The sequence below is a fragment of the Cheilinus undulatus genome, linkage group 22, assembly GCF_018320785.1.
Source record: "Cheilinus undulatus linkage group 22, ASM1832078v1, whole genome shotgun sequence".
Classification (NCBI taxonomy): Eukaryota; Metazoa; Chordata; class Actinopteri; order Labriformes; family Labridae; genus Cheilinus; species Cheilinus undulatus.
This window is the reverse complement of record NC_054886.1, coordinates 14652607-14669528: the sequence shown is the minus strand read 5'-3', so window position 1 is coordinate 14669528 and position 16922 is coordinate 14652607. Positions and strand designations below refer to the sequence as shown.

The window sequence follows — 16922 nt, the reverse complement described above, 5'->3', positions numbered from 1 at the left end:
AAAGCAGCAAAATAACCGGCTGACACTGAGCTCCACAATGCAACAAAGAAATCACTTCTAAATTTAGATTGATTCTCATTATTACTTAACCAGTTTGCAGGATGGCCCCCTGAGATACCCCTGACAAAGTGCTTTAAACAACAAAAACAACAAAAGACAGATTCTTAAATGAAAAAAATCTAGCTATAGTTCAGAGCTTAAATATGCTTTTAAATTTTTGAGACTCAAGATTAAAAAAATAAATACAACTTCAACTGAAGTAGTTCTCCTTATTCTGCTTTAAACAGCACAAACTAACTAACCAGCTGAGTTTAATGAGCATTTGACTGTAAACAGCTCTAATAACCCAGTGACTCCCACATCTCCAATACTGGAGACAGGACACTTCCGTGCACCTTCGAGTGTGCATGGGAGACTTGGCACACAGAAGTCCGTTGTTGCTTTTGCCATGTTTCGCACACCGTAGGACAACGTGCACGTTATTTTTTCAATATTTTCCATATCCAAAACATGTTATCAAAAGCGGCTGCAACTGCGGCTGCTGAGTTAGCACTCCTGTGAGTGCAGGACAGGCTTTTTAAGACTGAAATCCTCATATCTACTGAGGCAGTGAGGCTCAACATGCTAACAGGACTGACACTTGATGTCCATATATCCATGGTGAAGCTAATATGTTTAGCTTTATTTAGGAGCTTCTCTACATGACTGGAAACAAAGTTTATCAGTTCAGGTAAGTCTACAAGTGCCTGCAAGGTATAATGCAGCAGGGCTTTAAATGCATCATTAGCCTGCGGAAGCCCATTTATTCTACCATGCTGAAAGGCTGATTATCAAGAGCTATAAATTAAATGATTTTCCTGTTCTGCTCCTTACCTTTGGGTGGTCGCTGCTGCATTTTTTAGCTTTGTCGGATGACTTAAATAGAGGCTGTTGACAAGTTTTCCCTGACACAAAGTTTTGTCATTCTTTATCTTAAGAAAGTCCTTTTAGTCATCAGGGTGACGTTTTTTTTAGATACAAAATAAAGACGTGTTGTTGAGTCCCCCCTGGCATCATATGTACTTTACAGGCGATGCAAACAGCTACTGCTGTCTTGTTCCCACACCTTAAACTTCTCCCACACAGCCGACATGTTGAGTTTGTTATTGGCGTGTCTGGCGTCATCACGTGCGCTTGATTATGACGTCACATTATCGGCAGCACAGATAGGCGTAAATTTTATTATCAGCTGATACCGATAATTAACTTTTTAAGCTATCATTGGCTGATACCGATATACTGCAGATAATATCGTGCATCCCTACCATTTTCTTTAGCTCAGGTCTGAGTTTGTTTCAAAATGTTTGTTTCTCTTCTTCATTGTTGAATGGTAAATGGCCTTGATTTTCTGTTTGGTGAACACATGTTTTATGTTAAAGTTTTTATTGACAGTGCAGAGGGTTTAAGCGTCTTTTTATAAATTTGAGAACTTTTTGAATGAAACAGACCTTTCAAATAAAAGCCACCTGGAGAGCTTGTTAAGGATGGACATCAGCAATATCAGCATGAGGTTTGCAATGTGTCCTCAATGAAAGACTACTCCTTAATTAGATACAGTACACAAGTTTTAGGCGAAGAACACACCTTTAGTTCAGAGTAAGGGGTGGATGTGGTGAGTAAGCACATCCTAGGGTACCATCCAACTGGGCAGAAGGGTTGCCACAAGCCCCTGGTCTTACTACGAATGACCAAAGTAAGGGTTGTGTCTGCATATTCGGCGCAAAGTCTGGCACGTTCCCGGTGCATGTTGGCCTCCGCCTAGGCTGCCCCTTATCTTCGATTTTGTTTGTGATTTTCATGGACAGGATCCCAAGGCACAGATGGGGGAGGAGGGTTTCCAGTATAGGGAGCTCAAAATTTCATCTCTGCTGTTTGCAGATGACGTGGTTCTGTTGGCTTCCTCAGCTGGGGACCTCCAGAAGGCACTGGGACAGTTTGTGGCCAAGTGTGAAGTATCTCGGGGTCTTGTTCAAGAGTGAGGGTAGAATGGCCAGGCAGATTGGTGCAGTGTCAGCAGTTTTTCAGTCACTGTACCATACCGTTGTGGTAAAGAGGGAGCTGAGATAGAAGGTAAAGCTTTCGATTTACTTTACAATACTCTTGTTGAGACATCCTGGGACAAATGAAAAACTTTTACAGGGCAGAACCAGCACAAATAGCATATTCTTCTGTGCCTGTCAGTGCTGTAAAATAAACAGCTGCTAGTTGCCAAATCATGTATTTATGTTCTATGATATTCCAACCCCTATACCAAAAAAGTTGTCTGCTTGTTTCTGGGTTCAGTGAGAGTCTTTGGGGGAGGGCAGGAGTACTGTTCATTGCATAAAGCCTGTATAAACTTGCATTATTCTGTGTACTGGTTTTGGGGTTCTGTAAGAGCTTGCGGGGTGGGGAGAGGGCCGGTGTACTGTTTATTAGACTGACAGCAGAGGAGATAAAATTGTTCTTGGGTCAGGCAGTTTTAGCCAGAGGGGCGAACTTCTAAACGTCCATGTCCGGGGTGCATGCCTCAGAGTCCTAGAGGTGTACAGGTCATGGAGAGATTTAGGACTGCAGCCAGTCATCCTCTCTGCAGAGCAGAGGATGATATGCTGCAGCCTGTTTCAGTTCCTCCCTGTGGCTGCAGGCTGTGATTGACTGGATTGATGTTGCTAGTATGTCCTCGTTTACACACTGTATTTTTAAGAGCTGCGGCTAGTCAAAAAAGAGCCACAGGTTGCGTATCGTAGCTCTAGATCCTACATGCATGAAATGTTGTGCTCATGCAGACAGTCTGAAATTCATGAATTGTTAAAATCAACACCGCCATGGCCGCCACGCACCCGTCCAGCTGATTACATGCTTACTTAAATGGCTTTGAGTCCAGCTGTTTGGGGCTCCTTTTCCAACAAGCCTTGCATTTTATTTTGCACTTGAAATACATATTTCTGTAGATATGTACACTTGTTTTAATGACTAACATCTCCCTTAAACTGCTGAATAAAGAAAAGATAAGTTTCTTCTCACTCAGAATTTCTCTAGAGTCTGTCTTATTTGATGTGAATCCAATTAGGCCCTGATAGTCCCGGCTCCGGTACAGAGACTCTGTTCTCCGTCTCCTCCTGTCCCGCCTGTAAGATATCCTATCTGAGATGGAAAGATAGTCACCAACTCAGTGATACTGTTTCTTAAAGTGCCTCACACGTACTTGTGCGCGTATTTGATAATGCTGCACGCATCCAACTCATTTCCATCCCTTCTTGCCTCTCATTTTGTTTCGCTCGCTCTTTTAGTTTTGTTGTTTGCCTTTCATTATTTTCTTCATTAGCGTGAACAAACATCTTTGTTAGAATTCTCTTTTGGGTTTCACTCCTTGTCAGCACATTTCCACTTCCTTGATCTGAGACGGCGGGAGAAACGGAGGGAAAGAGAGAATCAGAGAGAGAGCAAATTAATTGTATTATTTCAGCTTACAAGCTAAATCCCTGGCATAAATGCAGCAGCAAGCAGCACCACTGGATTTTTTTTTTCTTTTTGAGAAGGGATGGGGGCAGCAAATGAGCACTGAGAGAATAAAAGAGGGACACAAAGAGAGTGAAGTGGAAAGATGAAGTGAAAGGGATGGAAGGAGCGCTACAGTGCAGGGGGTCACGAGTGAGAAATGAGCGTTGGTGGTTTGGAAGAAAAAGGAGAGTGATGGAGAGCAAGAGAGCAGGGAGGGAGGTAGACCGTTGCACCGTTGGAATTCAGTGAAGTGGAGTATTTAATCTAACATGATGAACGAGCTATTGGAAACATCATCCTCCCAGCTGCTCCTTTAACACCCCTATCCCATCCCTCATGGACATGAAGTCTGGTGATGAAGCTGTGTTTAAGGTCATTGAAACACAAAGGTAAAGAAAGTCAGACCTTGCACAAAGTGTCACACATACACATAAGTTTACTCTGGAGGATGATCTGAATGCCATGGGCTGCATTCTGTTGGTAACTTTATACAATAAGAGTGTCTTACTCTGTCCTTTCTTCTCACAAGTGTTAAATTAAAGGTCCTCTAGTGGTGGTACAATAAACACACAATAAGCACTGTACAGACATTAAATTTATGTATGAATGAAACAAAAGAAGAAATAGATTTTTTTGACTGGTTTTCTGTTGTATTCTGTTTACATTACGCTAGATAGTAGCAGGGCAAGACTCGATGCCTAAATCAAACTGGGCAGGTGGCTATGGTGTGAAGCTGCAAAGGCAAGGCAGAGAGATGCAAAGGCCAGAGTTCATGGCCTGTGTGAGATGGTATAGGGCCACCTGGGCCCAAGTAATGCTTTCCAGGCTTACAGGACCATACAGAGCCTCAAGGCAGCTGCATCCTCTCACTGTTGCTCTGCAGTAAAGGCACCTGACAGCACGATCCTGACAGAGGAGTCAGATATCAAGGAATGATGGCCCGGCTACTCCAAGGAGTTGTATCCTCCCAATCGTGAGCTCCAAATAGATGCCACAGATGTAGTCAGTGTGGGCCTACTTGTAAGATGTGATCCACAAACTGTTTAGGAGACTCGACAGGCGGTGAACAAGCTGAAAGCCAGGAATGCATCAGTTGAATGTGGGAGCCAGGCTGAGATGCTCAAGGTGGGTGGTGAAACCTCCCTCCTGTGGTTGCATGCTCACATCTGCACTGTCTGGCGAACAGGCATCATCCCTACTGACTGAAAGAGTGTATTGTTGTTCTGATCTGGAAGGGAAAGGGTGCTGTGTGAGAGTAGAACATCTACACTGACTAGCTCCAACACCAATAGCCTGAACAGTGCTTTACACCGAAGAGGTCTTCCGAAAGGCATTAGACTCGGAGAGCAGAGATACCCTGAGGAGGATTCTGGAGCTCCGTGGATCTCACATTCCCTCATGCAGCTGATGTCTGCCCTTTACTATGACACAGAGAGTGCTGTGAAGTTCTGTGGCTCCATTTCTGACTTCTACCCAGTTGATTCGGGGCAAGGCAGTGGTGCATCTAAGCCCCTGTGCTCTTCAGAGGCTGTCTATATCCTTTTGGGGGGCCCTCAACTTGCCAAGTAAGGAGGCTGAAACGTTGGGAATGCATGTCTCTTGTTTGTAAATGGTGAGTGTGTGAAAGTTGACCTTCCTTGGCAGCGTAACCAATTGATGCTCCAACTGTGAGGCTGAGATCAACAGCGAATTCCTGATATCTGAGGATGCCGACAAAAGTCAGAATCTTTTGGTCCGTAGCCCTCCCGGTCTTATTATACTCTTGTGAGGCCTGGACCTTGACTGGTGACCAAAGGTGCCGACTGGACCCCTTGGGGACAACTTCTCTCCGGCACATCTTTGGGTATCGTTGGCAAGACTCTATGTCATGCAGACATGCTCAGGAAAGCGAGGATGGGATGGGTCAGCTGCCTGATAGGAGAACACCAGATGCGCTTTTACGGGCACCTCGCACGCTTCTCAACTCACTGCATACAAGGTGCCCGGGACCTGATGGTCTGGTCCAGAAGCCAGGGGTGGCTGTGTGTGTTGTGAAGGGGTCAACTGGAAAGATACCTGGAGAGATGTGGCGTGGGTCTTGTGCAGGCCTGGACGAAGGCCATCAGGAAGCCAGAGCAGTACAGGACCAAGGTTGACGTGGCAAAACACTAAACTGGCATATGCTCCCATAACTTACCTAACCTGAATGGAATGTTTCTTGTTCACATGCATGAAGAAGTTATATCTAGGGATGGAGCTAAGTTGTCCCAGCAACGCTGAAAGGATTCCATTGGAAGGTCATTTTGTGTCCCTTTTTGGAGTCTAATGCACAGATTGTTTGATTAAACAACATCAAGAAGTGGTAGGAGGTTATTGTTTTTTAGCTGTCAATTGATTCCATCTGTTACAGTGCTTATTTTCTGTGTCCAGGTTGGTTATTGTCCCATCCACTTGTGAAGGGGATGGGGAATACCACAAACCTTAGAAAGTCTGCTTTGTTGTTGGCATGAAAAAAGAGCTGAAATCCTGAAATTAAATGAAGCTTTTGTGGAAAAAATATAAAAATTATGCCTAGATAACCTCAAAAACACAGGTGCTCATCCATTATTCTTTTTGTGATGTTTTCACTCTAGATTGTTGGATGAATGCATTTTTAATTGTTGTTTTGTTTTGTTTGTAATTAAGCTCCCTTCAAACCCAGTTTTGCCCGTGGGCTCCTGGCTGTAAAGGAATGTGCCTGATATCCCTTTGTACTGCTTAACTTCCTACTTAGAAAAAGTTTCACATACAGTAGAGAAAGTACTCTCTGTATACAATAACAGTGCAACAGAGGATTTCATTAATCTCTACTTTAATTAAATCTCTTTCTCATTTACTTCTCTCAAGATCTTGTAACAATCGACATCATCCCTAGACTGCAAGGCTGTTTTGTAGGGTTTGTGACACAAGAGTGAGTCGTTGAGGCTTTCAGCTTGAGATGTTTTATTTTCAGAGGACCTGATTGCCAAGAAAATCTGTGATTTTTAAGTTCTTTTAAATGCAACTAGTGCCTTTTGGAGCAGCTTTATTTTTCTCTCCCTGGGGATAACGCCCCAAATTCTAACCACAACACTTTCATAATAGAGACTTTAATGGACAGTTTGAATATCTATACAACAGAAATCAAACACTTTGTGAATATATTGCGGAGTAATGCATAACTCCCTCTGGATTTGTTGTTATCAGCTCTGTGTTCACTCAAATAGGTTAGTTCTTCCTTTTCCTCAGAGGTTTGAACATGTTTCATCCATGTGTTTTTGAGTGAAACCCTCCCTGATCAACCAATCACTCTGCCACAACATGGGGGAGAGAGAGAGCCCTGCGGATTTTGGTATGCCATTTGTTAAAGCACTGTGAAAGTCACAAGAGTAAAACTGAAGGAGGTGAAGCAGACTTTTTTACAAACTGAAGAAAAGGCTTTCTGTGTCCTAAAAAGATGAGAACATAACCATATAAACTTTGAGATTGATATCGTTACTTGAAATTGATTGCAGAATCTTGTTTTAAGATTTTTATCAGCTCTCGTCTGCCGCTCTTGTCTGGTAAAAATGGAAGGGGAGGAGAGGAAGGCTGTGAAGGGGGTAGTTAAAGGATAAAAGGAGGTGTTTCCAAAGAAAGCATTGCTATGGCTTCAAAAACTGATCAGCCAGTTGCAGAGAAAGGCTTTAAAAGTTGATATGGTGAATGTGTTGCATATTTACACAGAAGCCATACACAGATATTAGCATTGCTTTGGAGTGCTGCTCTGTGCTGTGCTTTCATTTGGTCTCCGACCACTCCTCGGGAAAACACTTGGCTCTTGAACTGCAAAAAAGACCATTGTGTTCATCAGCTGGCACTTACTGTGAAGGTTTTAGGCACATAGTAAAATGGCCCTGCACCGCTCTGGCCTCCTGATAGCTCTCATCTAGGCCTGTGCCAGGCCCATGCCCTATCTCTCCAGGTATCTTCCCAGTTGCCTTGGTTGCCTGGTCCAACCCACCAGGGCACCCAGTGTCCTTCACTCAGACTTTCGTCCACATGCTTAGATGCCATGAGTGCTACACCTCCTGGAGCCAATCCCAGCTGTCCTTGGGCAGAAGTAGGGTCCACCCTTGACTTGTCAATGAGAGGATCAACATATAGAGACAAACAGCCAGGCACACTCTCACCTACAGACTTGAAGAGTCACCAACAAACCTAACAGCTAAGGGTGGGAGAAAAAATCGATACAGCATATTATTGTGATATTTTGTTTGGTGATATATCTTATTGTCTCATCCACCAAGTATCAATTTTCAAATTAATTCCTAGTATGATCTGAAGTCTATGATAATGGAAAAATAAAATCAATTGTTTGTCCCAGTGAGGTTGACAGAGGTGACGGTCATAGAGCAGGAGAAAGTTAGTAGGAAAAACATGGCAGCACCAGAGGAAGGACATTAGGAATGCACGCAGGGCACGAAATAGATGGACATGACACATGAGGTTTGCAAGAAGTGCTACATGAAAATGAAATACTGCAGAAATATGACAAACATGAGGGCAAGACTAATGCTAAATCAGCTGAACAGAAAAAATCGCATAGATCGCAATATATTGTATCGCAATACTCACTCTATTGCAAAATGCTGAAAATTGCAATAATATTGAATCGTGACCCAAGTATCGTGATAATATCATATCGTGAGGCCACTAATGATTCCCGCCCCTACTAACAACATACTTTTGGACAGCAGGTGAAAGTCAGAGAACATGCAAACTCCACACAGGCCCTGTCCTTGAACCAGGAACCCTCTTGATGTAACGCAGCAGTGCTAACCACTGCGTTGAAGCTTGACCTATTCACTATGCAAGACATATATTAAAAAATAGTCAGGTAGGCTACATAAGGACTGGTTCAGAAGCCTAAGCTCACGTCATATGCCACCTCCTGGAGTTGAAATAATTGGAAAACAAGTACCGACCACCGAAGGGGGTCCCAGACCTTGTTGGAATGGTGGGGTAGAGTGTAGTGCTAGGGGTACATGGCCCTTCAAATGGAGATTTTCCAGAGGAACACTGTAAACTGAGCCCTTCCCAGAATGACTTCCCAAATCATCTGAAATATTTGAAAATTATGAACACTGTGTAATATCATATTTTAATCTTGTTTTAATGCACCACGGTCCTTCTGACTTCAAACAAGAAATAAAAAAGGGCGTGTAGTAGAAATGTCCAGTATCATAGTCTTGCCTGTCAATGTAATGCTGTTGAAGAAGTTTTAGGAGCTTGAAGGGTAGTCTCATTTCATAGGGGACGATTTCATTACCAGTACCACCCTTTCAAGGGGCAAGGGGACGCTAAAAGTTAAATGGGACTGAGCCAAAGTAAAACAGGTAAATGAGTACGCACACCAGAAGCTGCTCCAAGGGCTATTTAATCAAGATTATCACCACATGTGACGTTTTGGGCCTAAGCCCTTCATCAGACAATGAGATACAGGGAATACACCTCCATATATGTATGATCTGGATCACCTGACAAGTCATGTGACAAAATAATGTCGGTGAAAGGAAAAACATACCAAGAACTATATACACATCTGCAAGTCACATATTTTTTGGACAATATTAGATCTCAGTCTATGATCAAAGATTTTGAAGTGAGTCTAAAATACCTCAAAATGGGTGAGAACCATCTTCATCATAGTGACATGCAAAGGATATATAGAAAAAGTAGTAGTGAATGACCCCTGTCAATTAAAGACAAGTGATAATCATTACGCAATAACCATATAAAAATATAAAAATAAAAATAAAAATATTCATACTACAGGTAGTGTCTAAATGTAAATATGTAAATATCCTTTGCATGTCACTATGATGAAGATGGTTCTCACCCATGTTGAGGTATTTTAGACTCACTTCTAAATCTTTGATCATAGACTGAGATCTAATAGGGTACAATTGTCCAAAAAATATGTGACTTGCAGATGTGTATATAGTTCTTGGTATGTTTTTCCTTTCACCGACATTATTTTGTCACATGACTTGTCAGGTGATCCAGATCATACATATATGGAGGTGTATTCCCTGTATCTCATTGTCTGATGAAGCAAAGAGCCTGATGAGCCAAAGTATCCTGCATGTTTAGCACACATAAATGTTGGTCAGTTTTACTGTGCATCTACAAATCTGGAGTCCACTTCTTTGCTTTTATTTTGGGAGGAAACGTAATAGATTTGGACTCAAGGATGACGATATGAGTAGGAGTGAACATGAACCCAAGCCACTTGAATGCATGGGTTATAACCTAACTGCTTGGCCAGTTTTTCCACTAAGAAAGTGATTTGAATTGATCAAGAATTAAAATGATTTCATACCTTAGACACTGAAGGGTTCACACCCCTTTGTTAGTAGTTTATTCCAGTTTGAACCGAAAATGTTCTGGATGGACTGACTGAACTAAAGCTGGCTGGCCAGCTAGCATGTTGAAAACCTATCTTCAATCTCTATTGGCATCTATGAAGATTTTAAACTGGCTTGAGAGTCATGCTTGGCTTAAGGGAAGTTATTTGGGGTTGAAAACTCAACTTTATAATTATTTTGTCAAAACTGTTCTTTACAACCCCATCTAAACCCCTGCTAAAACAGCAATCAGACTAAAAAATCTGGTTTATTTGTCTTTTTCTGCCTCCTCTTCTTCCTTTTACCATCATTATTTCATATCCTTGACTTTTCTGTTGCTCTGCAGGATTTTTAAAATAACCAAATCTCTTTTGTTTCAGTTGAGTGTGTGCACTTAAGAACTATTTCTACCTCTGGGCCATGCTCCTCTGCATTTTTGCTTAAGAATCTTAAGCTGCTGAGTTGGCTTGGAGTTGGAAGTAGAAATAGGGGCCACCATTTTACTTGTCCTGCTTCTTTGTATCAGCGCTGAGAGGTCTGGAAGCTTGGAAAGAAATTATAATTGGATGCATGGTTTGAATATTCAGCAGGGGCCTTTTGCTCAGCACTTACTGAGTTAAGGTTATTCATTTTAAGGTGTGAAGAAAACCCATTTTCTATTAAACCCTTGTGTGTTTTCTTGATTTAAGATGATTTTTTTCATCTCTTTGAATTGATAAAATGTGTGGACTACAAGTATATAAAATCACATATTTGAATTTTTGGCCTGGGGCATTTTCCCCTCTCCCCTCGACATAAGCGCCATTATTGCCACCTACCCCAAGGCTGTTGTAATTGGGTGAGTTATTTTTACCTCTAATACCTACCTTTCCACTTTCCCCATCTCTCCTTCCCTCCATCCTTGGTGAATTGATTGGAGAGGGCAGGAGGCCACGGCACATATTGGGTAGGTAACGAGTGGCGAGGGCTGGACGCCCGCTAACACCCAACGCTCTAATTGGCTGCCTGAGAGGGATGAGGGTCATTAGGTATAGGTGACTGCTTTGCCCTCTCAGTGTAGGAAGCCAGACTGTTGGGAAAAGCTCATAAATGTATGCGCACATCCAGTACAGACCCTGTCCCCCCCATACATATATTTATAGTATTTTACATTAATATGTTTCACTTCTGTGTTAACAGCTGCCTTTAACCAACCTATCAGTTTGTCATTTATAGGGTCAGTTCACAACAAAAATGAACTCATTTCACTTGAAAGAAAAGTTTATGGCATATTGTTTACAGAGATGCCATAAGCATACATCATGAGTTAGCACCATCCAACAGTGGCGAGAGGAACCTTAACTTTGAGGCAAAAACCCCAAGCAAGATCAGAATCATTGGTGGACAACCATCTGCCATAACCATTAATACAACGCTTTAATTGGCCAAACAAACAAATTCATCAATCCAGGCAACTTGAGTATAAATTGGTATACTGTTGTAGAGATGTGCATTTCAGGAGAAATTACTCCAGTCACCAGCAACTTTTTGATGACATTTCTGAGTAACTGAAGTGAAGTGAATGGATTGTCACGAAAGTATGTTTGTTCCTCGCCTTAACACTTGAACCACTATTGGGTCAAAGTTTCAGAAGGGTCTGGCTGCAGACCGTAACTTTCAGATGCCCCTTTTTGCAGACCGTTACTGTGAGACCCGGAAACTGTCAGTACAGAAATACTTGCTAAAACTTTCAAAACAAAAATTGGATTAAACTTTCGGGGAGGTTAGGGTAAGGGTTAAGGTAACGGTAAGGATACCAAAAGTTAAAAGTCAAAAACTGGACTGCAAAACCATATATCAAAACCTTTAATGAAGCGGAGTAAATGGTCTGTTTACAGGAAAAAAAGCTTTTCCTCTATGTAAACATTCAAACATAGCAAATGTTGCCTGGAGAGCTGTTAGCTGCACAAGCTACATAGATAATGGAGCACTTTAGCTAACGTAGCTAAAGCTATATCTCATGAAGCTCATGGATGTCTATACTACCAAAGCTACAGAGCTAACATTAGCTACGTAGCTATGTAAGCTTTAGTTTTGTGAAAGCTCACATTGCTGAAGCTAACCTAGCTACATTGGCTTGTGTTGTAACATTAACTACTGCTGTGTCACAAATTGCACATTTATGTTAGTGTACTGTATTAAAAATACCCTTAAATGCAGTACAAAGCACTTTAACACATTGACTTAATATTGTTTCAAATCGCACTCTGCTGTTTTTTCTTAACAGGAAGCTACAGGACTGCCTCTTAGCCTCAGTTAACTGCCTCTGTTTTCTACTTCTGCTTATTCTTTCACAGCAACAAATGAACCAAATTTCATGGCTGTTTTCACTCACTGTAAGATTTATGTAACTTTAATGTTAACATAATTTGCTTCAAGAAAATTAGCTTATTTTGCCTTTAATGCCTTTTTCTTGATTGAAATAATGCAATAGCTAGCTAGCAGGTGCTAATACTAGTTAACGCTAGCTTGCTAACAGTACAATATTTGCTACATCATCAGTATGGCATTCACTGCGTGTCCAGCGTTACTCTCAATTCTTGGACATTTTTGAGTCAACCAGTAAAACATTTGTGTATACTTCTTAGTATGAACGCACTGTTTGCACTTCAGTACTCAAAAATATTTAGTATTTAGAATGGAAGTTTCTGATTTGAGACACAATGTACATACAGTAGCTAGCGTTAGCATGTTAGCTTAAGCTAAAGCTAACATAGCTCATTTCTTCATTCCAATTATTGTGCTGAATGTATCAAGCTCTGATTTTGAAACAGAGGCCTCCATATTTGTCCACGTCAAAGTCATGCTTCATTAAAGGCCATCTCGCTGGCAATGGCGAGCGTTTAGAAATCTCGCCAATTCATAGGAGGTCAACGTAACTTTCATTTGTAGCATCTGATTGGCTTAAAATTTCACACGTATGATAAAGGCCACTCCTCTACACTTTTCTGCTGCCCAAATCTGCTAGGAAGATGATCTGAGCCACTAAGATTTAAAATTGTAAATATTAATCAGTATTTACTGTCTGAAATCTTGTTAAATCTAAGATTTAAAATCGTAAATATTAATCAGTATTTACTGTCTGAAATCTCGTTGTGTGGGGGAAACACCAAGGAAGTAACAACACACCCATTGGATTGTAAATGAAATGGTACAATATACAACCAGGAAGCTAGCTGACCTAAAGGAGGAAGCACAACAAACACAGCCATTATGACAATAGTAAACGTGAACCATAAAGTTAGATAGACATCAGAAATGGAGGATAAATTTGTTGATTGAAGTGTTTAGACAGCAGTCCTTTAAAACAGTGACCCTCAACTGGTTTCGTCATGGGACCATACATTACCTCATCAAGGAGAATTGCGACCCAAATTCTGGAGATTTTTTTGGTCAGTTAGATATATTCAATAAAAAATGGAGCTTGCGCCAAAGACAGTACAAAAGGTGTAACAAAACAATGAAGCAGGACAAAACATGCATGTTTTATAGAGTCTCAGAGACAATTTGGCGCAGTTTTTTCCAAGGCATACATCCGTGACTGAAAAGAGCTTCACGACCCACTTTTGGGTCCCAACCCCGTTGAGAACCACTGCTTTAAGATACACCACACATCATACACATAAAACATTTTTAAGGTTTAAAATTTCAAGTTGAACCAGTCCTGATGGTGTCCTGAGCATTTCAGGAGGGTTTAATCACATTTACAAAACTCACACCTTTGGAAAATCTACCAAAATCAATCATCATTCATCTTGTTTTATTCAGTGTTCCTGTATAAAAAAAAACAAGATTTTCTCTTCAAAAGTCTTTTCCTACTCTCCTACCTATTCAGTTTTGAAAAGAGAGGATTGTCTTGTAATTTTTGTCTGATATTTATGCCACTATGGTAATTTTTACAAGCAGAAACCTTGAGAAAAATCTGATTTCTTGTGTCTCAGTAAAGGGAGAGAATGTAAGAGAGGACAAAGACAAACAAGGGAGGCACCTAGACAAAGAGAGATCCCTGCTGAACTTAACTCTGTTTAAACTCGCTGCACTATCACCCCTCTTCAAAACTTTCCAACATGTTGAATTGTAGAAGATTAAAAGAGCCATAACTGTAGGTAGTTATAATTGATAGGACAGAAAGTCAAGCTCCTGCAGCTTCCGAAGCCTCACATCAAAACTTTTAGCTCAATTAGGACCTGACCGTACGCTGGATTTCACTTGTCTCACTCTAGCGCTCTCTCGCCTTTTCTATATCTTCCTCCGTCTGTCTCTTCTGTCGTCCTCTTCAGAGCTCAGAGGGTCTTAATTACTCAAACATGCTTCACGGAATCTAAGTTCCCCACACTGTAGCCTGCCGTTAGGCTTTGAATCCACTCTCCTAGCTCAATAGTTTGTGCAGAACTGCTAGGAAAAGAGAATAATTGCTGGATTTTTCCCACCACAGTCCTCTAAATTAGTTTGAAGTAGTCTAATTGAGGCTAATGATGGTTAAAATGAAGATTTTGACGACTTTAGCCCCAATTGAACCGGCTGGTGCTGCACTGAAAGATCAGATTGGAAATCCTGCGGCATGCTAATGTTAACGTGACTTCCTCAATGTGTTTTAATCTGTAGAATTTGGCTGCCGAGATGACTTCAGAGCTAATTAGATGAAGAACTCTGCACGAGACGCACATCTTTGCTCTGCTGGGCCATGTATTCCCAAAAAGCGCCTAATCAACAAAGATGGTGTCAATTCATTCTCTTCTCTTTGTTTGGCATAATTAGTGTAAATTGTTTTGCTGGTGAAGAACACTCCCTGTAAAAATGCACGTGCTTTATAGCTGGCGCAGCATGGCAGCATTTAGCGCTCCTTGTTAAGGCTTTTTTTGTTGTTGTAATTCACTATTGAAGAGTATTGGAGCTGCTCCTGCTTTGTTCTGGCTCTTTCTACACTTTTCTTTCTGTAAACCGCTCAGCTGACCCCCTCACCCATCTCACCCACTCTCAGTAAGGATTACCAAAACTTTTTTTTTTCCACGTATGCTTCTCCCTCCTTCCCCTTCCTTTGTATTTCTTCCTCTCCCCCATCTTTTGACTCATGCTTTTGGCTCAGCAATGGAGTAAAAGTGTGTTTCTCTGTATTGTAATGTTGTGTTTTGTTATGTCTGTCTGCGTGTGGGTGTAGGTGCTCTTCTTTTGTCTTGCTGTTTGTTTTTTTTCTGGCTTGGCGTAGAGCTTAAGGCTATAGAAAATGCTCTAAACTGCAGTGGGTGAAGCGAGTGATGCAGAGTTATAGAGGAGCTTATCAAAACGGTGCCTCTGCTCTAACCCCTATTTCTGAAATGGGACTCAGAAAACATCGAGGCTGAAAGCTTGGGTTGGCTTGGATTCCCCAGATGGGCCTTTCGTAAAGCTTTGCTGTTTTCACACAGGTGTACTCACACAAAAGCACAGCCTCGTTTTCTTTTACAGACACTTCTCACACAGACTTGGTTTGTGCGTCACTCATGTGAGGGAGAAAACCTGCTGAATGTTTGCTACATTATTGGTCTGTCAACCTATTTTCAGCAGGCCTTTCACGCCCATCTGAGTGATTTCCTAAAAAGAAGGAAAAAAAAGAGCCAAAAGGAAGCAGAGAGTGAGTGTCGCCTCAGTGTTTGTTAGTTTTCATTAGACCAAATGACATTCAAACTCCCCTTGTGGAATAACCAGTGTGGACTTTAATGAGGCGACCTGTTGATCCCACCTTATTAAGGATGGTCTCTAATTTGACCAAAAGGGCCTTTGGCTGGCGTCTAGTGAAGGACCATGACAAGACCAAGGTTCTTTAGTGGTAGTTTCTCTTTTGGGCTGGTTTGAATAGTTTATCCACATTTTTAAAGATATCCTGTAGGGCTGTAGTCAACTGAAGAAAAATTTGGTGGACTGAAATTACACCGGCTCATCTAATCCATTGGTGTTTTAAAAACAATCATTATCACTTGTCTCTAGAACCACATAGTCAGTGAGGTTGTAATCGGAGCACCCTATATGGAAGCATGGATTCATTAAAACGCAAATTAAAAGTCTAGTTTGGAAACAAAAATACATGAACAGAAATGTTTTTGAATTCTCAGAGAATAGGTGCACATTTTTTAAATCATAAATAAAGATTGTATCAAGTTTTTAAATGTCCTTTAAAGTGAAACCATTATTAAACTGTTAGAAATTTTTTTTTCTTTGCATCCCTGCTTTGGAACAGTCACTACTCTCTAACTGTTTTTTTTTTTTTTAAACTTGTATGAATGCACTTCAAACAGTGTGAATGTAGCAATTAGCCTGCCAAGGTGTCTGTTATTGGTTCATGGCTTTGCACATACCTCTTTGTCCTTTTCTGTATAGAACAAACCTCGGCATATATGTAGTTTATGTACTTTAAGAGAGGTAAAACCTGTCAAGAAAGTCACAGCTGACAGCAGGGAGATGCAGCTGACAAGTAGCCTGCTTAAACGCTTTGTTAGTGCAACCTGGAGCTGTCACACGCCACCATCATGCCACCAACACACAGCCAACATCAAACTGGTCTTAAAGCACCAGATGTCTAATCAGACTGTCGACATAATAGTAAAACTCTATTTCTAATATATCTTAAATGTCTAATATATCTTTAAATGTTGATAATTTGAGGTAGAGGAGCTGTATCAATCTCTATGTTAAATCATTTTAAATCCATGGTTCTCCATCTGTCTGTGTTTTTCAGGACTATAAAGCAGGCCTGGCTATTGCTGAAGTGGAACTGACTGCTGCCAATATTAGAGAAGTTGACCGCAGGGCCTTTGAAATCAACACACCCTTCAAGAGCTTCTGGTGAGTCAAGACTCTTATTTGTAACCATGAGAGTTTGGAGTGTGCACTTATGCCAATATATTTGCCTGAATTTGTATCTTTTTCTGCCACTTTTTCTTTCAGAAAGAGCTTTTCATGTTAGACTGTGTGTGATGTGCAATGCGTCCATTTTCTGGC

The 16922-nt window shown here is 41.2% G+C and overlaps 1 protein-coding gene across 3 annotated transcripts in view; it reads left to right on the top strand.

Annotated features, from left to right (window-relative positions):
* arap2 (ArfGAP with RhoGAP domain, ankyrin repeat and PH domain 2) overlaps window positions 1–16922 on the top strand; it is a 232484-nt gene that overhangs the window by 75813 nt on the left and 139749 nt on the right. For all 3 annotated transcript variants that reach the window (XM_041778717.1, XM_041778719.1, XM_041778718.1), the window contains exon 10: window positions 16660–16766. In XM_041778717.1, the coding sequence (XP_041634651.1) occupies window positions 16660–16766 (107 nt within the window). The remainder of the gene's footprint in view (window positions 1–16659; window positions 16767–16922) is intronic.